Source organism: Lutra lutra, chromosome 2, assembly GCF_902655055.1.
Source record: "Lutra lutra chromosome 2, mLutLut1.2, whole genome shotgun sequence".
NCBI lineage: Eukaryota > Metazoa > Chordata > Mammalia > Carnivora > Mustelidae > Lutra > Lutra lutra.
Window position 1 is genome coordinate 96386071 of NC_062279.1, and position 22245 is coordinate 96408315.

At 35.8% G+C, this 22245-nt stretch overlaps 1 protein-coding gene across 8 annotated transcripts in view; it reads left to right on the top strand.

Annotated features, from left to right (window-relative positions):
- Nucleotides 1-19760, top strand: part of PDLIM5 (PDZ and LIM domain 5) — a 208998-nt gene extending 189238 nt beyond the window's left edge. For all 8 annotated transcript variants that reach the window (XM_047718016.1, XM_047718006.1, XM_047718008.1 and 5 more), the window contains 4 exons: nucleotides 11319-11499; nucleotides 13962-14082; nucleotides 17001-17116; nucleotides 18979-19760. In XM_047718016.1, coding sequence (XP_047573972.1) covers nucleotides 11319-11499; nucleotides 13962-14082; nucleotides 17001-17116; nucleotides 18979-19068 — 508 coding nt within the window. In that variant the 3' untranslated portion in view covers nucleotides 19069-19760. The remainder of the gene's footprint in view (nucleotides 1-11318; nucleotides 11500-13961; nucleotides 14083-17000; nucleotides 17117-18978) is intronic.
- Nucleotides 19761-22245: the final 2485 nt, after the last annotated feature.

Genomic DNA, 22245 nt, shown 5'->3' on the forward strand with positions numbered 1-22245 from the left:
CAAAGTTAATTGTTTTTGGAAAATCTCAGAAAACTTCATCACTGAATGTTAGTACTGAACTAGTTTTTGCTTATAACTAACCTAAAACTCCATAGGACATTTTATTTATTTTATTTATTTATTAATGCTTAACATTTTTTGGCCTGTTTGAACCTAGAAAAGAGTTATGAATGTTGTGCCTAAATAGACATCATTTTGAATAGTTAGTGGCCTTTTATGGATACGTAAGAAATTCTCCTGAGGGTTTGGTTAAGTTTGCTCTGGAACATTTCTTAATCCATTTATGATTGATTTTTTTGATTTTTTTGACTCTTATACTCAAGAATTGATTGACAGATGGGTGCTGGTATAATAGGGAAATAGAAAATCAGGTTAATGTAGCCAAAACCACATTTTAGTCTCCCTGATAGAGTGAGTTTATGAAAATTCTAGTTTTTCTTGACTGTCATATCTAGTGGCATTAAAATCGATTCAACACTTACATTACCTGGAGCTGACTAAATCATTCACTTTTATTTTTTTTTTATTTTATTTCTTTTCCATTTTATTTTATTTTATTTTATTTCTTTTCAGTGTTCCAAAATTCATTTTATTATGGAGGGCATGTATTGCATGGAGCACTGGGTGTGGTGCATAAACAATAATTCACTTTTAGCTTAGCATCTCTGTGAAAGAAGTACAGGATTTATAGTGTTTGAATTTCTTATTAGCTATGGAATGTTTGAAAGAAATAGCCATAGTGCTATTGTTCTGTATCTGCCTGCAGTATGTAGCACCAAAACAATCACATTGAGGCTACCCATTGTTTACTCCAGTGAAAGAGAGATTTTTAACATTACTGGTCTTTTTCTTGGTCAGTGATTTTCAAACTTTCCTCATGCTGGGCCATCTCCGTTTCTCCAGGTTGAGGCCACCAGGGGTTTTTGCCAGTTTCACCGTGCATTTCAGTCTCTGAACATTCCCTTATTAATAGGTTTTATTTATTCTCCCTTTTGGTCAAAATTTCACTTGAAAATAAAAAGTTTCTTAGTGAATTGCGTTAGCACCGGAATTCAAGGAAACAATCAAAGACCTAGACCAAGTTTTATGAGCAAGACATATAGACCAAGAATTCAGATTTACTGTAGTGAAAAATTGGAAAGAACACAGATGTTCAACTAATATTATGGTACCATTAAGATCCTGGTTTTGGATAATAATAATAGTTGTTTAATGTGTTCTTAGCATATGTCAAATGTTACGCTAAGAATTTTACCTGAATTCCCATTAAATTCTTCATAAGCTTGTGAGATGAGAAAACTGAGGCACAGAGAAGTTACACGTTTGCCCGAAGTCATATAGTTGATAAATGGTAGAATCTGAATTTGAGCCCAGATTTAACTTTAAATTTTATTCATATTCTAACTGCTACTTAGGAAAATATTTATAATATTTTATTAATATGAAAAAAGAAATATTTTTTATTTTAAGTATGATTCTAATTTTGTGTAAAGAAAATATACATCAAGATATATTCATATATGTGAATACAGAACTGTTATGAATACACATACACATGGTCATTTATATTACTGTATTAAGTCAGGAGAAAAACAGCTTAAGTATACCTGCCATAACTTGAGTGCAGCAATGTACTTTTCTTCATAATATTTGAGTATAAAAGTGAGAGAGAAGGGAGTAAATAATAGATTGAATAATTAAAAATTGTTACCTCCCCACCAAAATGACTTTGTACCACATACATGCATTCTTAGACTCATAGATGACCCAGGGTTCCCTTTTCCATTTTCTCATCTAATGTAGAAATGTAGTCATTCTATAAGTAACACTCATTAAGTATTTTGTATACCACCAACTTTAAGCACGAGTGAGACAGAAATCAAAGACATATTTCCTTCCCTTAAGGAAGTTACTATTGCAGACTGGATTGTGTCCCGGCCGTATGTTGAAGTCATGACCCCCAGTACCTCAGAATGTGGTGTTCCTATAAGAAAAGATTTGGACACAGAGATATATGGGGGGGAAGACCATGTGAAGACACATGGATAAGATGGGCATTTATAAGCCAAGGAGAAAAACCTTAGAACAGAGGAACCCTGTCAACACCTTCATTGTTTTTCTGTCTAACACTAGTTAAACTGGGCTCAAATTTAGGTTCCACCATTTATTATCTGTGTGACTTCTAGCCTCCCAAATTGTGAAAAAATAAATTCCTGTTGTTTAAATCACCCAACTTGTAGAACTTTGTTAAGGCAGCCCTAGCAAAATAGCACAGTTATACTTTAGTAAATAATACAAACAAGCAAATCAGCAATAATATTAGTGTAGTAATAAGTCTAACAGGAATACATCTGGAATCCTGGTACAGAGGAGAGGTGAGGATTAATTAGCTTCAACAAATGACTTTCTTTTATTTGAAAGGAATGACAAGCAGTAAGTTGAATAGTCTACTTATAAAATCAATAGTTTTATACAACAAATACCCATTGAAACTTATGAAGTGTTAGGGTGGTAATTGTATTAGAATATATAAATACCAAGCCACCACATTGTACATCTTAAGCTTACACAATGTTATATGTCATTTATATCTCAATTTTTAAAAAATTTAAAAAAAGGAAAAACTCATGTGCAAGTTACCATACTGGTACTACAGTATATAAAAATTAAGAGACAATTCCTGTTTTCATATATTTTGTCATCTGATAGAAAAGCCAAAGTCCTGGCACAGATAACCATGATGTAATAATTTAAACATTGTGAGAGGTTCATTGTACCCTCACAGTATAATAAGAAACCTATATGTAATGCCCTTATATCCGTAATAAGGAGTTCGTAATCATGGTGCTTAGAAAAATCATGAGATACCTATAGGGTTCTAAATTTGTCACAGTTGTAAATTTGAAAAATTAATCGTATCTCAGGAAAATATATTAATAATGGAAATCCATGTTGGTGCTTTCATTATATGATCCTTCTAATATCCAGGTCTCTCAATTCTCTGACATCTTCTACTTTAGTGATCGCTCCAGTTAACTTCAGCTACCAATTTTCATCTGAATCCCAGATCTTGTCTTTACCATTAACTCCATTTCCTTCATAATCTCATTTCTAAGCACATCACTCCACTTCAAGAACCACTGTTTATATCTCCACTCTCTTCCTATTATCTGAACTCCAGCAATCCTTTGACCACTCCCTGCCTCCCAGAACCTCAAATTCATTGATCCAAATACCTCTTCACTATCTCTTTGGTCCCTGTATCCTCACTTCCATTCTTATCTAGTCTGAGTTCCATAGTCAGTCAGTAGTCAGTATCCATTTTATCTCCTTAATTCGGTTGCCCATCTCTCATTTCATCATATTCACTTAACTGAAACCACTAGACTGGATAAAATCTACTCTTGGTTTATTTGTGCCCACACCTGAAAGTGGATATGACTGGAAGGAAAACCACAGCCATATTAACCAGTGTCACTTCAAATTCATGACTGTTAATCTCAGGTGTGTTCTTAATAGTGACAAAAATCTGCTGTATTTCTCTAGTATGTTTACTTTTCCACTCTCCCAGAAAACCACTTTATATCTTCTTTTTTCTCCTTAAGCCTCTGATAACTTGTTTCCCATTTTCACTGTCAGCTGGTGACCTTGATTTTTTTTCATTCTTTTATGTAGGAAAGACAACAGAAATGTAGGACATAGAGAAAGAAAAAGTAACAAAATGGTACTCATAATTCCTAACTTATCAGCAATTACATTAAATGTAAATAGATTAAACACTCAAATTAAAAGAATTGTAGAGTAGATAAAATCATGATTTGGCTATATGCTGCCTAAACAGACACTTCAGGTTAAATGACACAAGTAGATTGAAAATAAAATTGTACAGAAATAGGAGGAGGAGTCAAGATGACGGAGAAGTAGCCGACTGAGACTACTTCAGGTAGCGGGAGATCAGCTAGATAGCTTATCTAAAGATTGCAAACACCTACAAATCCAACGGGAGATCGAAGAGAAGAAGAGCAGCAATTCTAGAAACAGAAAATCAACCACTTTCTGAAAGGTAGGACTGGCGGAGAAGTGAATCCAAAGCGACGTGAAGATAGACCGCGGCGGGAGGGGCCGGCTCCCGGCAAGCGGCGGAGCAACGGAACACAAAATCAGGACTTTTAAAAGGCTGTTCTGCTGAGGGACATCGCTCCAGAGGCTTAACTGGGGTGAAGCCCACGCGGGGTCAGTGGCCCTCAGGTCCCGCAGGGTCACAGAAGGATCGGGGGTGTCTGAGTGTCGCAGAGCTCACAGGTATTAGAACGGGGAAGCCGGCTACAGAGACAGAGCCGAGGAGTGAGCTCTAAGCTCAGGGTTACCTTGAACCAGTCGCAGGCTCGGTCAGCTCGGAGTGTGGCCGGAGGCCAGGGTGACGGGAGTAATTGGGTGCTATTCTCTGAGGGCGCACTGAGGAGTGGGACCCCGGGCCTTCGGCTCCTCCCGGCCAGAGATTGGGAGGCCATCATCTTCATTCCTGTCCTCCAGAACTCTACAGAAAGCGCTCAGGGAACAAAAGCTCCTGAAAGCAAACCCAAATGGATTACTCAGCCCGGCCCCTGGTAAGGGCGGTGCAATTCCGCCTGGGGCAAAGACACTTGAGAATCACTACAGCAGGCCCCTCCCCAAGAAGATCAACAAGAAACCCAGCCAGGACCAAGTTCACCTACCAAGGAGTGCAGTTTCAATACCAAGGAGAGCAGCGGAATTCCAGAGGAGGAGAAAGCAAAGCACGGAACTCATGGCTTTCTCCCAATGATTCTTTAGCCTTGCAGTTAATTTAATTTTTTGTTCTTTTTCAATTTTTTTTCTCTTCTTCTGTCAAATTTTTAAAAAATTTTACCCTTTTCTTTTTTAACGTTTTTTAACTAGTTTATCTAATATATATATATTTTTTTATATGTTTTCTTTATTCGTTTTCTTTTTTTAATTGTTTCTTTTTTTTTTTTTTTCCTGAACCTATTTTTATCCCCTTTCTACCCCCTCACGATTTGGGACCTCTTCTGATTTGGCTAAAGCATATTTTCCTGGGGTTGTTGCCACCCTTTTAGTATTTTACTTGCTCCTTCATATACTCTTATCTGGACAAAATGACAAGGCGGAAAAATTCACCACAAAAAAAAAGAACAAGAGGCAGTACCAAAGGCTAGGGACCTAATCAATACAGACATTGGTAATATGTCATATCTAGAGTTCAGAATGACGATTCTCAAGGTTCTAGCCGGGCTTGAAAAAGGCGTGGAAGATATTAGAGAAACCATCTCGGGAGATATAAAAGCCCTTTCTGGAGAAATAAAAGAAGTAAAAACTAACCAAGTTGAAATTTAAAAAGCTATTAATGAGGTGCAATCAAAAATGGAGGCTCTCACTTCTAGGATAAATGAGGCAGAAGAAAGAATTAGTGATATAGAAGACCAAATGACAGAGAATAAAGAAGCTGAGCAAAAGAGGGACAAACAGCTACTGGACCATGAGGGGAGAATTCGAGAGATAAATGACACCATATGATGAAACAACATTAGAATAATTGGGATTCCAGAAGAAGAAGAAAGAGAGAGGGGAGCAGAAGGCATATTGGAGAGAATTATTGGAGAGAATTTCCCCAATATGGCAAAGGGAACAAGCATCAAAATCCAGGAGTTTCAGAGAACCCCCCTCAAAATCAATAAGAATAGGTCTACACCCCTTCACCTAATAGTAAAATTTACGAGTCTTAGTGACAAAGAGAAAAACCTGAAAGCAGCCCGGGAAAAGAAGTCTGTAACATACAATGGTAAAAATATTAGATTGGCAGCAGACTTATCCACAGAGACCTGGCAGGCCAGAAAGAGCTGACATGATATATTCAGAGCACTAAACGAGAAAAACATGCAGCCAAGAATACTATATCCAGCTAGGCTATCATTGAAAATAGAAGGAGAGATTAAAAGCTTCCAGGACAAACAAAAACTAAAAGAATTTGCAAACACCAAACCAGCTCTACAGGAAATATTGAAAGGGGTCCTCTAAGCAAAGAGAGACCCTAAAAGTAGTAGATCAGAAAGGAATAGAGACAATATACAATAACAGTCACCTTACAGGCAATACAATGGCACTAAATTCATATCTCTCAATAGTTACCCTGAATGTTAATGGGCTAAATGCTCCAATCAAAAGACACGGGGTATCAGAATGGATAAAAAGCAAAATCCATATATATGTTGCCTACAAGAAACTCATTTTAGACCTGAAGACACCTCCAGATTTAAAGTGAGGGGGTGGAAAAGAATTTACTATGCTAATGGACATCAGAAGAAAGCAGGAGTGGCAATCTTTATATCAGATCAATTAGATTTTAAGCCAAAGACTATAATAAGAGATGAGGAAGGACACTATATCATACTCAAAGGAACTGTCCAACAAGAAGATCTAACAATTTTAAATAGCTATGCCCCTAACGTGGGAGCAGCCAACTATATAAACCAATTAATAACAAAATCAAAGAAACACATCAACAATAATACAATAATAGTAGGGGACTTTAACACTCCCCTCACTGAAATGGACAGATCATCCAAGCAATAGATCAACAAGGAAATAAAGGCCTTAAATGACACACTGGACCAGATGGACATCACAGATATATTCAGAACATTTCATCCCAAAGCAACAGAATACACATTCTTCTCTAGTGCACATGGAACATTCTCCAGAATAGATCACATCCTGGGTCCTAAATCAGGTCTCAACCGGTATCAAAAGATTGGGATCATTCCCTGCATATTTTCAGACCACAATGCTCTGAAGCTAGAACTCAATCACAAGAGGAAATTTGGAAAGAACCCAAATACATGGAGACTAAACAGCATCCTTCTAAAGAATGAATGCGTCAACCAGGAAATTAAAGAAGAATTGAAAAAATTCATGGAAACAAATGATAATGAAAACACAATGGTTCAGAATCTGTGGGACACAACAAAGGCAGTCCTGAGAGGAAAATATATAGTGGTACAAGCCTTTCTCAAGAAACAAGAAAGGTCTCAGGTACACAACCTAATCCTACACCTAAAGGAACTGGAGAAAGAACAAGAAAGAAACCCTAAACCCAGCAGGAGAAGAGAAATCAAAAAGATCAGAGCAGAAATCAATGAAATAGAAACCAAAAAACAATAGAACAACAAAGAACAAATTTGAAATATCAGCTAAATATTTCATGTATTCTTAAAAGTGTTTTAAAAAGATTTCTAGAATAGTTTCTACTACAAATAAATTTAATTTAATTAAATCATCCATTAAAATAATAACTTTAAGATATTTCCTTAGTTCCTTACCAAATCTGAATAGTGAAATGTCTTAACAACAATAAAGAAACTCCCTCTGCACCTTTAAAAAATGAAATGAAAATGACCCTTGCTCCTGCCAGTTCTCCTTTCTTAAACATGCTCAGTGCAGGTAATGGCCTGCACTGAGCATCTACAGACGAATGAATAAAGAAGATGTGGTATATATACACAATGGAATACTATGCAGCCATCAAAAGAAATGAAATCTTGCCATTTGCGACGACGTGGATGGAACTAGAGGGTATCATGCTTAGCGAAATAAGTCAATCGGAGAAAGACAACTATCATATGATCTCCCTGATATGAGGGAGAGGAGATGCAACATGGGGGGTTGAGGGGGTAGGAGAAGAGTAAATGAAACAAGATGGGATTGGGAGGGAGACAAACTATAGGTGACTCTTAATCTCACAAAACAAACAGGGTTGATGGGGGGAGGGGGGTGGGGTTATGGATATTGGGGAGGGTATGTGCTATGGTGAGTGCTGTGAAGTGTGTAAACCTGGCGATTCGCAGACCTGTACCCCTGGGGATAAAAATATATGTTTATAAAGCTGTAAAAAAAAAAAAGAAAAGAAAAGAAAAAAGAAAGGATGAATACCCAAGTTTTGTAGCAACATGGACGGGACTGGAAGAGATGATGCTGAGTGAAATAAGTCAAGCAGAGAGAGTCAATTATCATATGGTTTCACTTATTTGTGGAGCATAACAAATAGCATGGAGGACAAGGGGAGATGGAGAGGAGAAGGGAGTTGAGGGAAGTTGGAAGGGGAGGTGAACCATGAGAGACTATGGACTCTGAAAAACGATCTGAGAATTTTGAAGGGGTGGGGGGTGGGAGGTTGGGGGCACCAGGTGGTGGGTATTGTAGAGGGCACGGATTGCATGGAGCACTGGGTGTGGTGCAAAAATAATGAATACTGTTATGCTGAAAAAATAAAAAAATTTAAAAAAAAAGAATACATGAAATATAAGAAAGTCTTCTAAATTATAGAAAGGAGCAAAAGAATGAAAATCATGAATGGGACCATTAAAAATAATGATCGGACAAAAATTTGCCATTGAGATTGGACAGAACCTATAATGATGACCTACATACTTGCCTAGGTTAGAATGGATTTGGCTTTAAGCCTCCTCGTGGTCAACAAAAGAAAAAAGTTAATTTTTAAATTTACTATACAATGAGTACAAAAACAAACCTATTGCTCAGAAGAAGCAAACTGTTCTTGTTACAGAAACCTGAAAGGACTTTCTCCAAGGAGTCTACGTGAAAGTGCCCCTGTGTGATCTAACAAATAACACTCCCAACAGTAATTTAGAGGAAAAGCAAGGGTGACTGTTACAGAGCTATGTCCTATGACAAGTGTCAGTACAGACTGATGGTATCATGCTGAGCACCAGTCATTAAGGGAATAATTCTGTGGAGTGGGTCAGGACCAGTATGCTCTGAGCTGCAGAACCTCCTTATCTGCTGGTCTGACTTGATTTCTTTCTTTCTTTTTTTTTTTTAAGATTTTATTTACTTATTTGACAGAGATCACAAGTAGGCAGAGAGAGAGGGGAGAAGCAGGCTCCCCGCTGAGCAGAGAGCCCAATGTGGGACTCGATCCCAGGACCCAGAGATCATGACCTGAGGCGATGGCAGAGGCTTCAACCCACTGAGCCACCCAGGAGCCCCCTGACTTGATTTCAACACATCTTTTATTAAACCTAGAAAATGGGTCATGTGTTCCTGAATCTGTTCTTAAATATCTTGTTTTTTTTTTTCCTCAGATGAATTTTGTTAACTATTTGGTGTCACTGATAGCTGTGTTCCAGGAGTAAAGTTCTTTCTTCTCCGAGTGTATACGACACTTTGATAGAATGCGAGTTTGAGGTTGGATTGGCTTTTGCAATCTGGATGGCTAAAGAAGGATGCTGGCCTCTAGGGGCAATCCAGCCTATGGAGCTGCTAAAGATGTGCCCTAAGAAAAAAGAAAAAAAATTTTTTCAGCCTAACAATTCTTGGAATCTGCCTTGGCACCCAAACAAATGGTAACAAAGTTCTACCATCCCTGTGTTGTGGTCACAGTAAATTTAACCCGACAGATTTTTCAAACCAGATACCCACTTGGTATAAAAGCTCTGCACACTCATAAGATTTTTTCTGGCTTTGAGCATAGTGACTCCTTGGTTTATCTTTGAAGGTAAACTACTTGTCAAATACATATTGAGAAAATGAGAGGAAGGAACTTGTTGAGTAGGACTATTATTTACACTCTAGTTAAAAATTCAGGGACAACTTACCCAAAGGAACATTTGGTTACAAAATAAATGATCTATAGCCCTTTTTTTCCTGTCAGGTGTTAGTTGACAAAGATGTTCCTTATTAGTGATAGCAAAATTTATGGCACCCTAAAGCTTAAAAATCATAATAAACTACTTGTCTCAAATGCTAAGAGAACTGCATGCTGTAGCTGACAAAAGTTGGCATTGTGTTATTAATTTTAAAAGAAGTTAACAAAAAAAAATGAGAAAATACCCTCTTATACCTCACAGAACACATTTTTATCATTCATCAAGAGCCTTTTTACTTTTTTGACTCCAGCAGAGTTAGGTGCTAGTTCTGAGTTCTGAGTAAACATCAATGTATTTGCAAAGAATTTCCCAATGGGAAACAGTTACTGAATACTAAGGTTTATGTTATTGTCAAAGGCAAAAAAAAAAAAAAAAAAAAAAAAAGCTCCAATTATGTGATGCTCATTACTGTGACTTTTCCTGTTAATAATCTGCCTAGAAGTCAGGTATCCATGCTTACTGACAATTACCCTGTGGTCACTCAGTGATGATAATTGCTGGTAATGAGATGAAAAGCAGAGTATCAGCTGACTACACAGTGTGCTAGAAATGAGGAAATTCAGCTTCTGGCCTTCACTCAGTCAGTGATTTTATGATATTTGTCATATCTTTTGAACATTTTGTATCTCAGCTTCTCCATCAGTTAAACTGAGTTTGAAGTAACTGCCCTGGTCTGTCTCACAGGAATGTTGCCTGGACAAATTGGATAAGTGTAAAAGTGCCTTGGAGGTAAAGCCACTCTGCGAATAAAGATTAGTATGATGGAGCTACTGAGAAGTGTGTTGCAGAGGCTAGAATGGTTCATTTCTGCAGGCTTCATGACTAGATAAAGCTTCATAATGGATTCCTGTCAAGCAAACCAAACCCATCTTATCAGTTCATGACTGTATAGTATTTAATGGGAAAAAATCTCTTTACAAGCATTTGTTACCTTGATACAAATGTGCATTAAAAATCACTCATGTTTCAATTAAATAAAACCTTCCTAAGTAGCTTCAAAACAGTCTCTGATAGCCAGTTGACAGTTTCCATCGTCTATTTGGAGGGGTCATAAACATCTGATATGCTTAATAAAGTTGAGAAATAAGGAATGAAACAATGTGTGGGGAACAGAAGTGGACCGCAGTATTTCCTCGGGTCGTAATTGCTATGAATTTTAAGAGTCTGACATTACCAAATTAAGATTTCTCTTGTTTATTTTATTTATAGAAATGTCAAATTCTCATCTCTGCCTAAGCCATGTAATATTTTCTGGTTACTTCATTTTCCACTGGAGTTAACATCCTCATTTTCGGTCATAATCATGATACAGAGTCGCTCGTTGAAGCTCGAAAAACATAACCAGGTCTCTTGAAGATGGAAAAAAAATGGGGGAAATAGCCTTCCTCGAAAGAATCCCCTCCTTGAAAGAATCCCGCTCTTTACTCTTCCCTTTTTCTCTCTTCACGTAAATGCTCAGAGTTCCTATGTGAATCTACAGCACCCTTGTTTTCAGCCCTTGAGAAGGATAATCGAGCAAGAATTTAATTGTTTTGACATTGCACAAAAGAGGTTCTGTCCAAGCTAAATTCAGAAACTTTTATTCCCCAGCCAATTTGATCTCTTTTCTTCTGGCAGGGGACCATTCCTAGTGGCACTGGGGAAATCTTGGCATCCAGAAGAATTTAACTGTGCTCACTGCAAAAATACAATGGCCTACATTGGGTTTGTAGAGGAGAAGGGAGCCCTATATTGTGAGCTGTGCTATGAGAAATTCTTTGCTCCTGAATGTGGGCGATGCCAAAGGAAGATCCTCGGAGTAAGTGTCAGAAAACCTGTTTATTCTGATTGAGCTTTAAAGCACAATGATTTTTTGTTGTTGTTGTTATGAAACCCTTCCAGCAGTTTTCCTTTTTATTTTCTTCTTACTTGATCCCCTCTCTGTTTTCATCACTGTTTATTATTGTAAAGCAAAACTAAATAGACCTCTGTAGAAGTATATCGGACTCGTGGGGTTAAGTTGTCTTTGGTTTTGTCTTACTGAGTGCTTGCTTGTCTGGTGAAAGTCTAGCCACTGTGGGGGAAAAATAATTTACTGTGGGTGTGCTACCTCAACAGGACCTTGTTTGCTCAGGAATGAAGAGGTCGCACAGGACCACACACATCAGAGTTCTCAGAACTGACACCTTCACTGTTTTAAATTAAATTCCATAGCTTTTATAAGAGCAGCATTTCCCCATTTGTCAGGGTTCAAGCACAGGGCACAGATCTCATGAAATATATAAAACATGAGACTTATAAATGATATATTTTTCTTAAACACATGGAGTGTTTAAAAATATAACTTATTTTATGAGCATATACATGTGATAGAAAAATAATCGAGGCACCTTTTTTTTTTTTGTTTTCAAAAAGGGAGTAATTTAGGAGTCAGATATATAATAAATAATGATGAATGAATGAATTTCTCCTCCGGGATATCCAGGTTGCAGTTTACAAAGAAAGGGTCAGTCATTTCTTATGGGTGACTAGGAGTTGGAATTTTATTTTAGAAGCATCCAAGGTGCCTGGTCTCACACGAAACTCATACAACTAATACAGAAGAGGGGAATGGCATTGCTGAATTCTAATATTCTCTTTATAAAAATATAAAAATGAAACTTTAATTCATATCAGTTGAGAGAAAAGCTAATATGAATTATTGAGTACTTTGAATTTCAGATTATGTCTTTAAATGGTTCTAAAACTTTGAGGACACTTAAATTGTAACTATGCCACATAAAATATTTCTATATTATTAATTTGTACAATATGTTGGGAACAAATGAGTAGAATTATATAGGCTATAACTTCCTAAAGGATAAATAATAAGACCCTTTCAATATATAAATATATTCTATAAATTCTAGAATAATTAATAATACAGAGTCAGGTGATAATCTTAGAACCAAATGAGGTTCTAGGAAATGGAAATCTTACCCTCGTTGCCTTAGAGATGGACCATAACTTCACTACAGAGACAGATTCTCTGGTATGTGTTTTAGTTGTTTGATTTCCTGTTAAAGAAGGAATAGTAATCTGTCTCAAGGATTGAAAGGGAAGTAAATGCCAAGAGCCTTGAAAAACAACTTGGTTCAATATACATTTGTTGTACATGTTCATAGTAATCTTTTTGGATCTAAACAACTGCCATTTCTCCTCAGTATCCTTCAGTAGTGAACTGTGACATTTTCTAAGGCTAATAATTTACTCTGTCATTTTATTTTATTTCAGCAATTTTTATTATTAAAAATATTTCCAAAAAAAATTTCACTCTACAGCAATTTAAAAATACCCAAAAATGTTAAGAAGAAAATTAAAGTGAACTATATATTTTACCAACCCTAGATAATTCCTATTAACCTTAGGATGTATCTTCTTCCAGTTTTCTCTTTATAAGTAATTCATTTACAAAATTATGACCATACTCTAGGTGTAGCATCCTCTTTTTTTGTGATAAATATTATGGAAAGAGTGAATCCCCATATTATTAACTATTCTTCAAAGATAATGTTTAATGGCTCCATCTCTCTCAATCTAAAGAAATGATTCCTTACAAAACTAGCTTCTCAAGACTTCTTTTACTAATTAAAATCTGGCCCAAGTCTTTGATACTGCTGTTTTTAACCACAGGGCCATTGTTGATTAGAATCCATACTTGATGGTTCAAACTTTAGACACTCGTTTGAGTGTGTGCTTAGTGTGGTCACAGCTGATTTCCAGAATCCTAAACATGTGTTAAACTGATTGGATTACACTGATTATGTTATTGCTTCCATAATGCACCAAAGCACAGGTTTGTTTCAGTTTTCAAATGTTTTGCCCTTCCTCCGTGACATTTTCTTGTTTCTCCTGCATGACATTTTCAAGATAATACTGTGAAACCTTCGTAAGTGAATGTTCCCTGACACCCTTTTGAGAGAAAGCAGAAGGTTTTGTAGCAAGCACTTACGAAGCGCTTACTTTATTCACCACATGTATACTGTTTAAAAAACAATCATTCTTTAAATAAGTTTATTGATGTGTATTTATGGGAAACACACTTATTATATAGTGTATCAGTTTAGATGATTTGTGAGTCGGTCCTAAAGTATCATCTGTTACTTAGAGGAAAAGCTCATGGTAAAGACAAAGCGTGTGTCTACTTTGAGTCAGTTTAAAAGGGCTATGTTGGTACAACTAGTAAAATAAGCATTTGTGTATTGTCATCTTTCTTTACAACCAATTACCTTTCTATAACAGGAAGTCATCAATGCTCTGAAACAAACTTGGCACGTTTCCTGTTTTGTGTGTGTGGCCTGTGGAAAACCCATTCGTAATAATGTTTTTCATTTGGAGGATGGTGAACCCTACTGTGAGACTGGTAAGATCCTAAAGCCGTTTGTTTCTTGAGTTTTGAATAAGGATAAAACATTAACCCTTATATTACTATAAAGTTGGAAAGAAATATTGGGCAAAGTAGATTTCCTGTTTTCAGGGCATTTAAAGCTACGCTAAATACATAGCAAAAAACTATGTAAAATTTTTATGACTTTGTTAAACAGATATTCCCAATTTTTCATTAAGAGAAATGAGCATATAAGCATTACCTAGTAGGAAAATATTTTGCTTGAATCCCTAATAGTTTATGGATATGAATTCTACCAACTTGTGTAGCTTAAAGCCACCTCTTACACGCTAATAGTGAATTTTGAGTGGTTTTAAACATGAGAAATGATCACCTTCTGAACATGATACTGATTTGCTCTTCAAGGCAATGGTCTTGACAATAAATTGGAAGTCTTTTTTTACTCTTCCTGAATGGAAAGGTAATCTTGGCTTGGATGGTTCCCTTAGTAAAATTATTTTTAATAAATAGGCTCCAAGGACCTATCTACTACATTTCTTATTACCTGAGCTCTGAACACGTCTTTTCTTTTCCAGAGACTGGAAGTAAACTTTCATAACACTTATTTATTAATATTACTCTTTCCTAGGTATTAGTACTATACATATGTTTCCAAAAATAAACTATTTTCCCTTTATCATGTCTATATTCACTACCACTGCATTTCCACTATTGAGTTTTATTGTTGATCTGCCTTGAAACTCAAAGTGTGGTGCTGGAGGAAGGGAATATTGCACACTAGTTAAGTTAAAGGAGCAGTCAGCTTCTGATTTGAGACTAGTCAAATTGGACATCACTTGGACCCTTTTTTGCTCATTCAGTTCCTTTTAGTTCCTAGTTGGGACCAGTCTAGATCTATGCCATACTGTCCACCAGGAAGCTCTCTGGGAATTCCAGTGATCTAGCCCATCTATGGTCTATTTTGGGACAGGATGGCTACGAGCTGCCTACCCTGATTCAATCAGAATATTTCAATATATTTTGTAATTTCACCTAGTTCTTCTGAAAAAAGAGCTTTATTATTATTTTTTTTTAATTAAGCTTTGTGAGACATTGGACTAACTGGCAGATAGTCCCTGTCTAGCCAAACACATACAAAACTAGCCTTAGTATCATATTTAATGTAGTCTAAGAAGTTCGATTTTTGAAACCCAAAAATTGCTTACAGAAAGCAAACAGCATTATTGAAGATTTGTTTTAATGTCACTTCTAATCAGCTTGATCTATTTTGTTGTATTTCTTTAACCTCCCGCATTTGTTACTATCGAGATTTTCTCATCTCAGTAAATGGTCCACTGTCTAGTATCCCAAACCATAAGATTCTGCTCTTGCCATGTCTAATCTAATTAGTAAAATCTGGCAGTTCTACCCCCAGTGTATATTGATTCATTCATGTCTCTCTACCTCAACAGTCAGAACTGAATCCAGCCCATTCTCTTTGCGTGGACACTCTAATTACCAACTAAAATGGTGTATCTTCTTCCCCCCGACCCTCAAATAGCAGCTATGATAATATTTTGTTTCAGTGTGAATTAGATTATACTTGATACCTTTTGGCTTCCCCTTGAGGAATCACTGCACTCCTTATTAGGCCAACCTTATCTTCTACCATGTTATTTTCTGTCACTTGAGTTCTACGCAAACCTATCCCCTTTGCTTTCCTGATCATGCTAAGATTCTTCCTGCATCAGGGCTTTTGTACTTGCTATTTCTTCTAACTTACCTGTTCTTCCTCAGATTTTCTGTGGTGATTTTTCCTTTTTTGGTCAAGTCTTGGCACAACTGTTACCTCCGCAGAGAAGCTTTTTCCAAGCCCACCTAGTTAATGAGTGTTACGTACTCCCCCCAACTATTCTGTATCACGTGACTGTTTTTTTTTTTCATGGTTCTTGTCACAGTCTGAATTTATTATCACTTATTTTAAAAATATAATAAATGATGACATCCTATTCCTAGTGAGATTATAAGCAACATAAAGAGAACAGCTACTTCTGTCTTCACCACTATAACCCTCATCAATGCTAGGCACATAGTAGGACTCTGAATATGTGATGAGCAAATGCTGCTAAGAAATATTGAAAATTGTTAAGAGAGGTAAATCAAGTTAGAAATGAAAGTCTACTTTCTACTCCAGCTGCATTTAAAAGAAAATTGCCAGTAAGTTCTAATTTAGTAATAATAAAGAAACATCTCATCAATACTGCTCTCTTCAGAAGGAAATCCTATTAGCATTTTATAACTATAATCTCTGTCAAGTAAATGGTATTCTCTGGCTAAGGATTTTCAGCATTAAGTCATAAATTTGAAAGGAAATCACAGCAAAAGACTAGGGGCTAATACAGTTATGATACAGTCCAGCTAGAAACTCAGTCACAGCACTTAATTCATGGAAGTTTCTTGTGACTTTTTTTTTCTTCCTACCAAGTCAGATACTCTACGAAATGTGCTGATATCAGATATTTCTTCTGATTTTATGTTCTGTAGTCTTATTGTTGCTAGTTTTTGGAGGTTCCCTTGTCTTTTGTTAAAACAGTCCTGTCTGTTGATAACTTACCAGGGATCAGAGTTGTTCTTCATATGTATTTGGACACTTAAGTAACTGGAGATATGTGAGAAGTATTATGTGGGAAAATGGAATAAAAAACGTTAATTATGTAAATAACATTTACCCCAAAGGTAATTACCCTGAATTAAACACCCCAAAGTTACCCTGAAACATGCTACACTTTATTTCTCAAGCCAAACATGTCTTCTGAACATTTTCCAGTTACTAGTAACTCTATCTTCATCTTCTCATTTAATTCCAGTTTTGTTGCTGCTTTCTAGAAACTATTATTCTAAAGCTTTGTCATGTTTCAATTATGTCTCTCCACCCCCACCCTGCCCCTGTACAGATTATTACGCCCTTTTTGGTACCATATGCCATGGCTGTGAATTTCCCATAGAAGCTGGCGACATGTTCCTGGAAGCCCTGGGCTATACCTGGCATGACACTTGCTTTGTATGCTCAGTAAGTAAACATCTTATTTCCAAATTAGAGGAGCACAGTATGGCCAGTTTTAGCCTAAGCACTAAATGGAAATAACAGTTCTTGTATCATTCAATCCTTCACACATGAAAGTATTTTTACAGTGATTTTAAAAGTTGTTCATTGAAAGTTTTGGCATTTTTTGAATTATTTGGCACAGAACAAGGTGTTTACTCCTTTAGAGAAAATCTTATTTTTAATAAGTTTGTGTTTATAAGGAGAAACCACATATTTATCTTAAAACAGTAAGAGGCCTTTACTTTTTTTTTTTAAATTCTGTTTTATTGAAGTGTTTTTAGTAATTTTTGGAAACATGGGTACCTGAAATAGAAACAAACAATTCTAAAGATCTGTTGTTGAATTAAAAGTGGAAGCAAACTGTATGTTGATTTACTTCCTTCCATAGCAATAGTCCATGAATATTTTTTTTCCTTTTAGGACTGTAATAAACATTTAGTGATATATTTACCTATTTTGTTTTGATATTCTAATATTTTTGGTTTTATTTTTAATGATGAGAATAGCTGTAGAGACATTTACCCTAAGACTTAAAAAAAAAAAAAGTTTTATTTATTTATTTATTTGAGAGAGAGAGAGAGAGAGAACAAGAACATGCATGAGCAGGGGAAAGGGGTAGAGGGAGAAGCAGACTTCCTGCTGATCAGGGAGCCCAACACACGGCTTGATCCCAGGACTCTGAGATCATGACCTGAGCTGAAGGCAGACGCTTAACTGACTGAGCCACCCAGGCATCTAGGTGCCCCCTTAAGACTCTTTTTAATTTAGAAAGTAAATATCCAATAAAGATACTCTGTTCAGATGTTTGATTTTTTAAAAATTAGATTTAATATATCTAATAGTTTTCAATACCCATTGTATGAAGGGGAAAAAGTAATATTAATTGAAGTCAAATGATGTCCCCAAGTATTACCTGGTTGACTATTAAATTCATCTTGTGTACTTCTTCCTTCTCTTAGACTTCATGAGATCTTTAAAATGCAACAACTTAGAAGACTTGCCTTCTTCCCCTGTTCTCTGGTAGAGCTGCTCTATTATACTATCATATTTAAGAAAGGCAATAGGAAAGACAGGATCACATAAATGCAGATAGTAAGTGAACTGTATAATCATCCAGTAGCCAGATGTTGACCAGTAAAAACCAGATGTTTTTACTATAAGAAACCAAGAAAATGAATTAAAAAGAATTCTCAGGTATTATGTGCCTGTGTGTTTGGGGTCTTGGGAATATTTGGCTAAGCAATTGTATTGTGTTTTCATTTTGAGTGCTGTGGTTCCCTGCAACAGGAAGCAAGTTTAAAGCATTGATGAGCATTTGGGAAGAGAAATTACAATTAATGTGATCTCTTTATGTGTTTTCTTATTAGGGCCTAGTAAAGAAAAATAATGATCAGTGATTTAAATAAATTAGAATGCATTCTAGGAAAAGGTCATTCTTTATTGCTTTTGAAAAATTATATGAAATACCATAGTAATCATTAAATGTCAGAGTGTCGGGCGCCTGGGTGGCTCAGTGGGTTAAAGCCTCTGCCTTCAGCTCAGGTCATGATCCTGGAGTCCTGGGATCAAGTCCCACATCGGGCTCCCTGCTTGGCAGGGAGTCTGCTTCTCCCTCTGACCCTCCCCTTTCTCATTCTCTCTCTCTCTCTCAAATAAATAAATAAAATCTTTAAAAAAATTAAAAAATAAAAAATAAATAAATGTCAGAGCATCTAGTATAGCCAATGAAAGTGCTTTGTCTTACCCACCAAGTGAAAAGCCGTTTTTCCCTTTTAGGCATATTTGATAAAATAATGATATTCTTTTAAATAATGCTTCTTTTTCAGGTATGTTGTGAAAGTTTGGAAGGTCAGACCTTTTTCTCCAAGAAGGACAAGCCGCTTTGCAAGAAACATGCTCATTCTGTGAATTTTTGAAAGTCAACAGTTCAGGGATAGAGAAGAAATTTGAAGAGAAAGAGGAGAATTGGAATTACCAATTAATTTTTAGATTTAATATTTATGGGAATTTTGAAAAATAATAGTGGCCCTGGAGGGATAAATTCCAGCTTTAAAAACCAAGTCTATGAGGAAATATTTGGCTTCATAAAGTAAAGGGACAGTTTGGCATTATGGTTACTTTTTTCCTGTATTTTCTGTCCATAAAATTTTTATAAAAACCCAATTTCCTGGTTGACTATTAAATTCATCATAGAATAAATTAGTGGATAATTAAGTTTTAGAATAAAACCTCTAACATCTATGCTGAATTAATGATACTTTCTTGCCTTGTTAGGTAGTTCTGAGTAAATCTGTAAAAGGCAATGAAAATTGCCTTACACTCTATCATTAAATGTATTTTTTTAAAAAATAGTGCTTATCTTTAAAAGAGGAAATAGGAGTTTAAACAGAATTTTATCAGTAGTAGGTATCAGTTTTTAAAAAAAAAACTGCTATGTACTTTTTTTAATCTTACTGATCATTCCAGTGGGAAAACTAGTAAGATTTTCATCAAAATGTGCCATGCCAATAAGAGATGTTATCTGTTTCTCTCATCCAGCCCCCCAAAAGCCACCACATTGCTTATAAATTTCAAATTTTTGCCTATTATTAAAATATGACCATTTCTATTCATTGTGTATGTTTTATCACCTATATTAGTGAAACTCCCATTTTTTCTCCTTCCCTCATGCTGAGGTCGAGAGTGTGAGTAGAATAGAGTGAGGTTAGGAATTACAGGAAGTCAGAGGACTGCATTCAAAAATTCTTTTTAAAATTCTCCCCTTTTCAGACAGTGAATCCATTACATCAGTTTCAGGTTTGTACTACTGACTGATAAAGGTTTGAGAACTGTCTTTGAAGAATAATTTTTTCTTAGTTCTACATTAGAAAAGTAAAGTATTGGCTTGAGGATGTGATAAAAATCTAAGGTCTGTCTTTCTTTCTTTCTTTCTTTCTTTCTTTCTTTATTTCTTTCTTTCTTTCTTTCTTTTCTTTTAGTAGTTCTCTCTCAGTAATATATAAATCACTTCCAAGTGTGATCACAATGTTTGGAAAGCTTTTATTCCAAGAGACTGGTAGTATAGGAGGGGAACATGATCAGTTACTCATACTGGCTCATTATTTGTTTTCTTTATTTGGGGAAAAAAATTATGTAGCCCATGAAGACAGAACAACAGTTGTGAAATTGTGAATCCTATTGGTATTTGCCCAGTGGGAAAACAAATTATGACATTTGATAGTTTTTCTCTTTGTTTCCAGAATGGATGAAAGCCCATCATCCCGCTAAAAAATACTAATGTGTCTGGGGCAAAGTGCTTTTAAAGTTGAGACAGAGCCCAAGTCCTCCCTGCCCCATAACTCACAAAGGACTTCATTTCCATTGTATGCATATTTGTTACAGAGGGAGGTTTTAGGCTCTGATATTTGTTTAACCTCCCTAAGAACTTTTCAAGGCATCTGTCCTGAAAGTTGTTCATTTATGGTCTAGCAGATTTATATTATATGAAGATAATAATTAACTGAGAATCAGAGCACGAGAAGGGTGACATGAAGTGGTTTCACCAGTAGCAACCCTGAACTGCCTTCTCACACTGCATCTGTAGGGAGGCAGGAAGTTTTACTTTGTAAATAAAGTGCTGGAACTGAATTGTGCATTATTTCTCATTGCTGCTGAAACCACCTGTAGAGTCCATGCTGGCTGATGTGCGTAATCACGTAACTTCGTGTCAGTCTCTTGCTTCACACAACATAAAAGAAATTGGTGGTTCTGTTTGTATGTTAGTAGAGATGATTTTTTTTTTTTTTTGGTGTTGTTTAGTTTTGCCTTTATAGATTCTATGCCAAGATAGTATTTGAAAAGTCAGTGACATTTGGGTATTTCCTTTCCAGAATTTTATTTGACCTGGATTTCTTATTAAGTTATCTGACATTAAGGATGTCATTTTTATTAGACTTCTCATTGTGCACATTATTTCATGGAGCTTAATGTTGCATTCCTCTAAATTTTATCCCTAAAAAGATAACATTGCTTCTTAATTTATCATTTTGTCTTTGTGCTTTGTTCTTCTCCTTTGTGACAAAGCTTTGTATCTATTCTAAATCAGTTAATCCTGTGAAAGAAGTATTGACTATAACCCAGAAGAATCTCTGTATTTTCCAGTGGGGAATGAATGCTATATTTAATACACCAGCGTTAATCTTTTAATAACTGGCAGAGCACTTTATTCTTCTGGTGAGCTCCCTGAATATTTATTTTTCTGATTATAAATATTCCATGTCAGTAGCATTTTTTTAATTATTACCTCTTTACTGTAGAGCATTTACTTTTAGTATTTCTTGATGTATATTTTGGAATGCTGTACTTAGTATAATACAGATTTAAATTACAGTACATGACTCTTAAACATCTTTACTTGTATTTCCCAGATTGAAAATACTAGCAATAGATTCCAGTTTAAAACTTTTTTCTAGACTTACAAGGGCTGCATTTTGCCCGCTAGAGTGGCAGCCTAGAGAGGATCCCTGCCGCTTGTGCTTATAGTAGCGTACATATTTCTTGTTGATTGAGGCTACAGTTAGAGTCTAAAACTAAAGCCTAGTGATTTGGTCACAGTAGGAAGACAAACAGAAATAAGAGTTTAAATCTTCAAAATTTAGCGTAGCCCATCGTTAAAATTATCTACAACAAAATTGTTTTCGTGGTGCCATTTTTAAGGGGTCGTATATTATTTACATAATTCCTTCCTCTCCCTTGTTCAAGTATGAATCTAGTGTTATAGTCACAGTTTTGTGAGGTTTAGAGCTTTTTTCATCATCTCTATTGAAAGGAGAGGCTTTTCAGACATCAGGGAAGGGAAAACAATGAAAAACGACCCAAATCTAGTGCAGTTTCAGTTTGTCATCTTTCTTCTCCAGATATTTTAAGGTATTGGGTTTGGATTCTCAAAGTATCGTTTGCCTTATCTGTTAATCTCTATTTTCTGTCTCTTTACATTTTTACATTTGTATACATCTGTACTGTTTTGCTTTTGGATACATTTTCTAATTAAAAACCACATGAGAAATATAATCAGTGTAGTAATACCTTGATGTGCACATGCTGAATAAATAAAC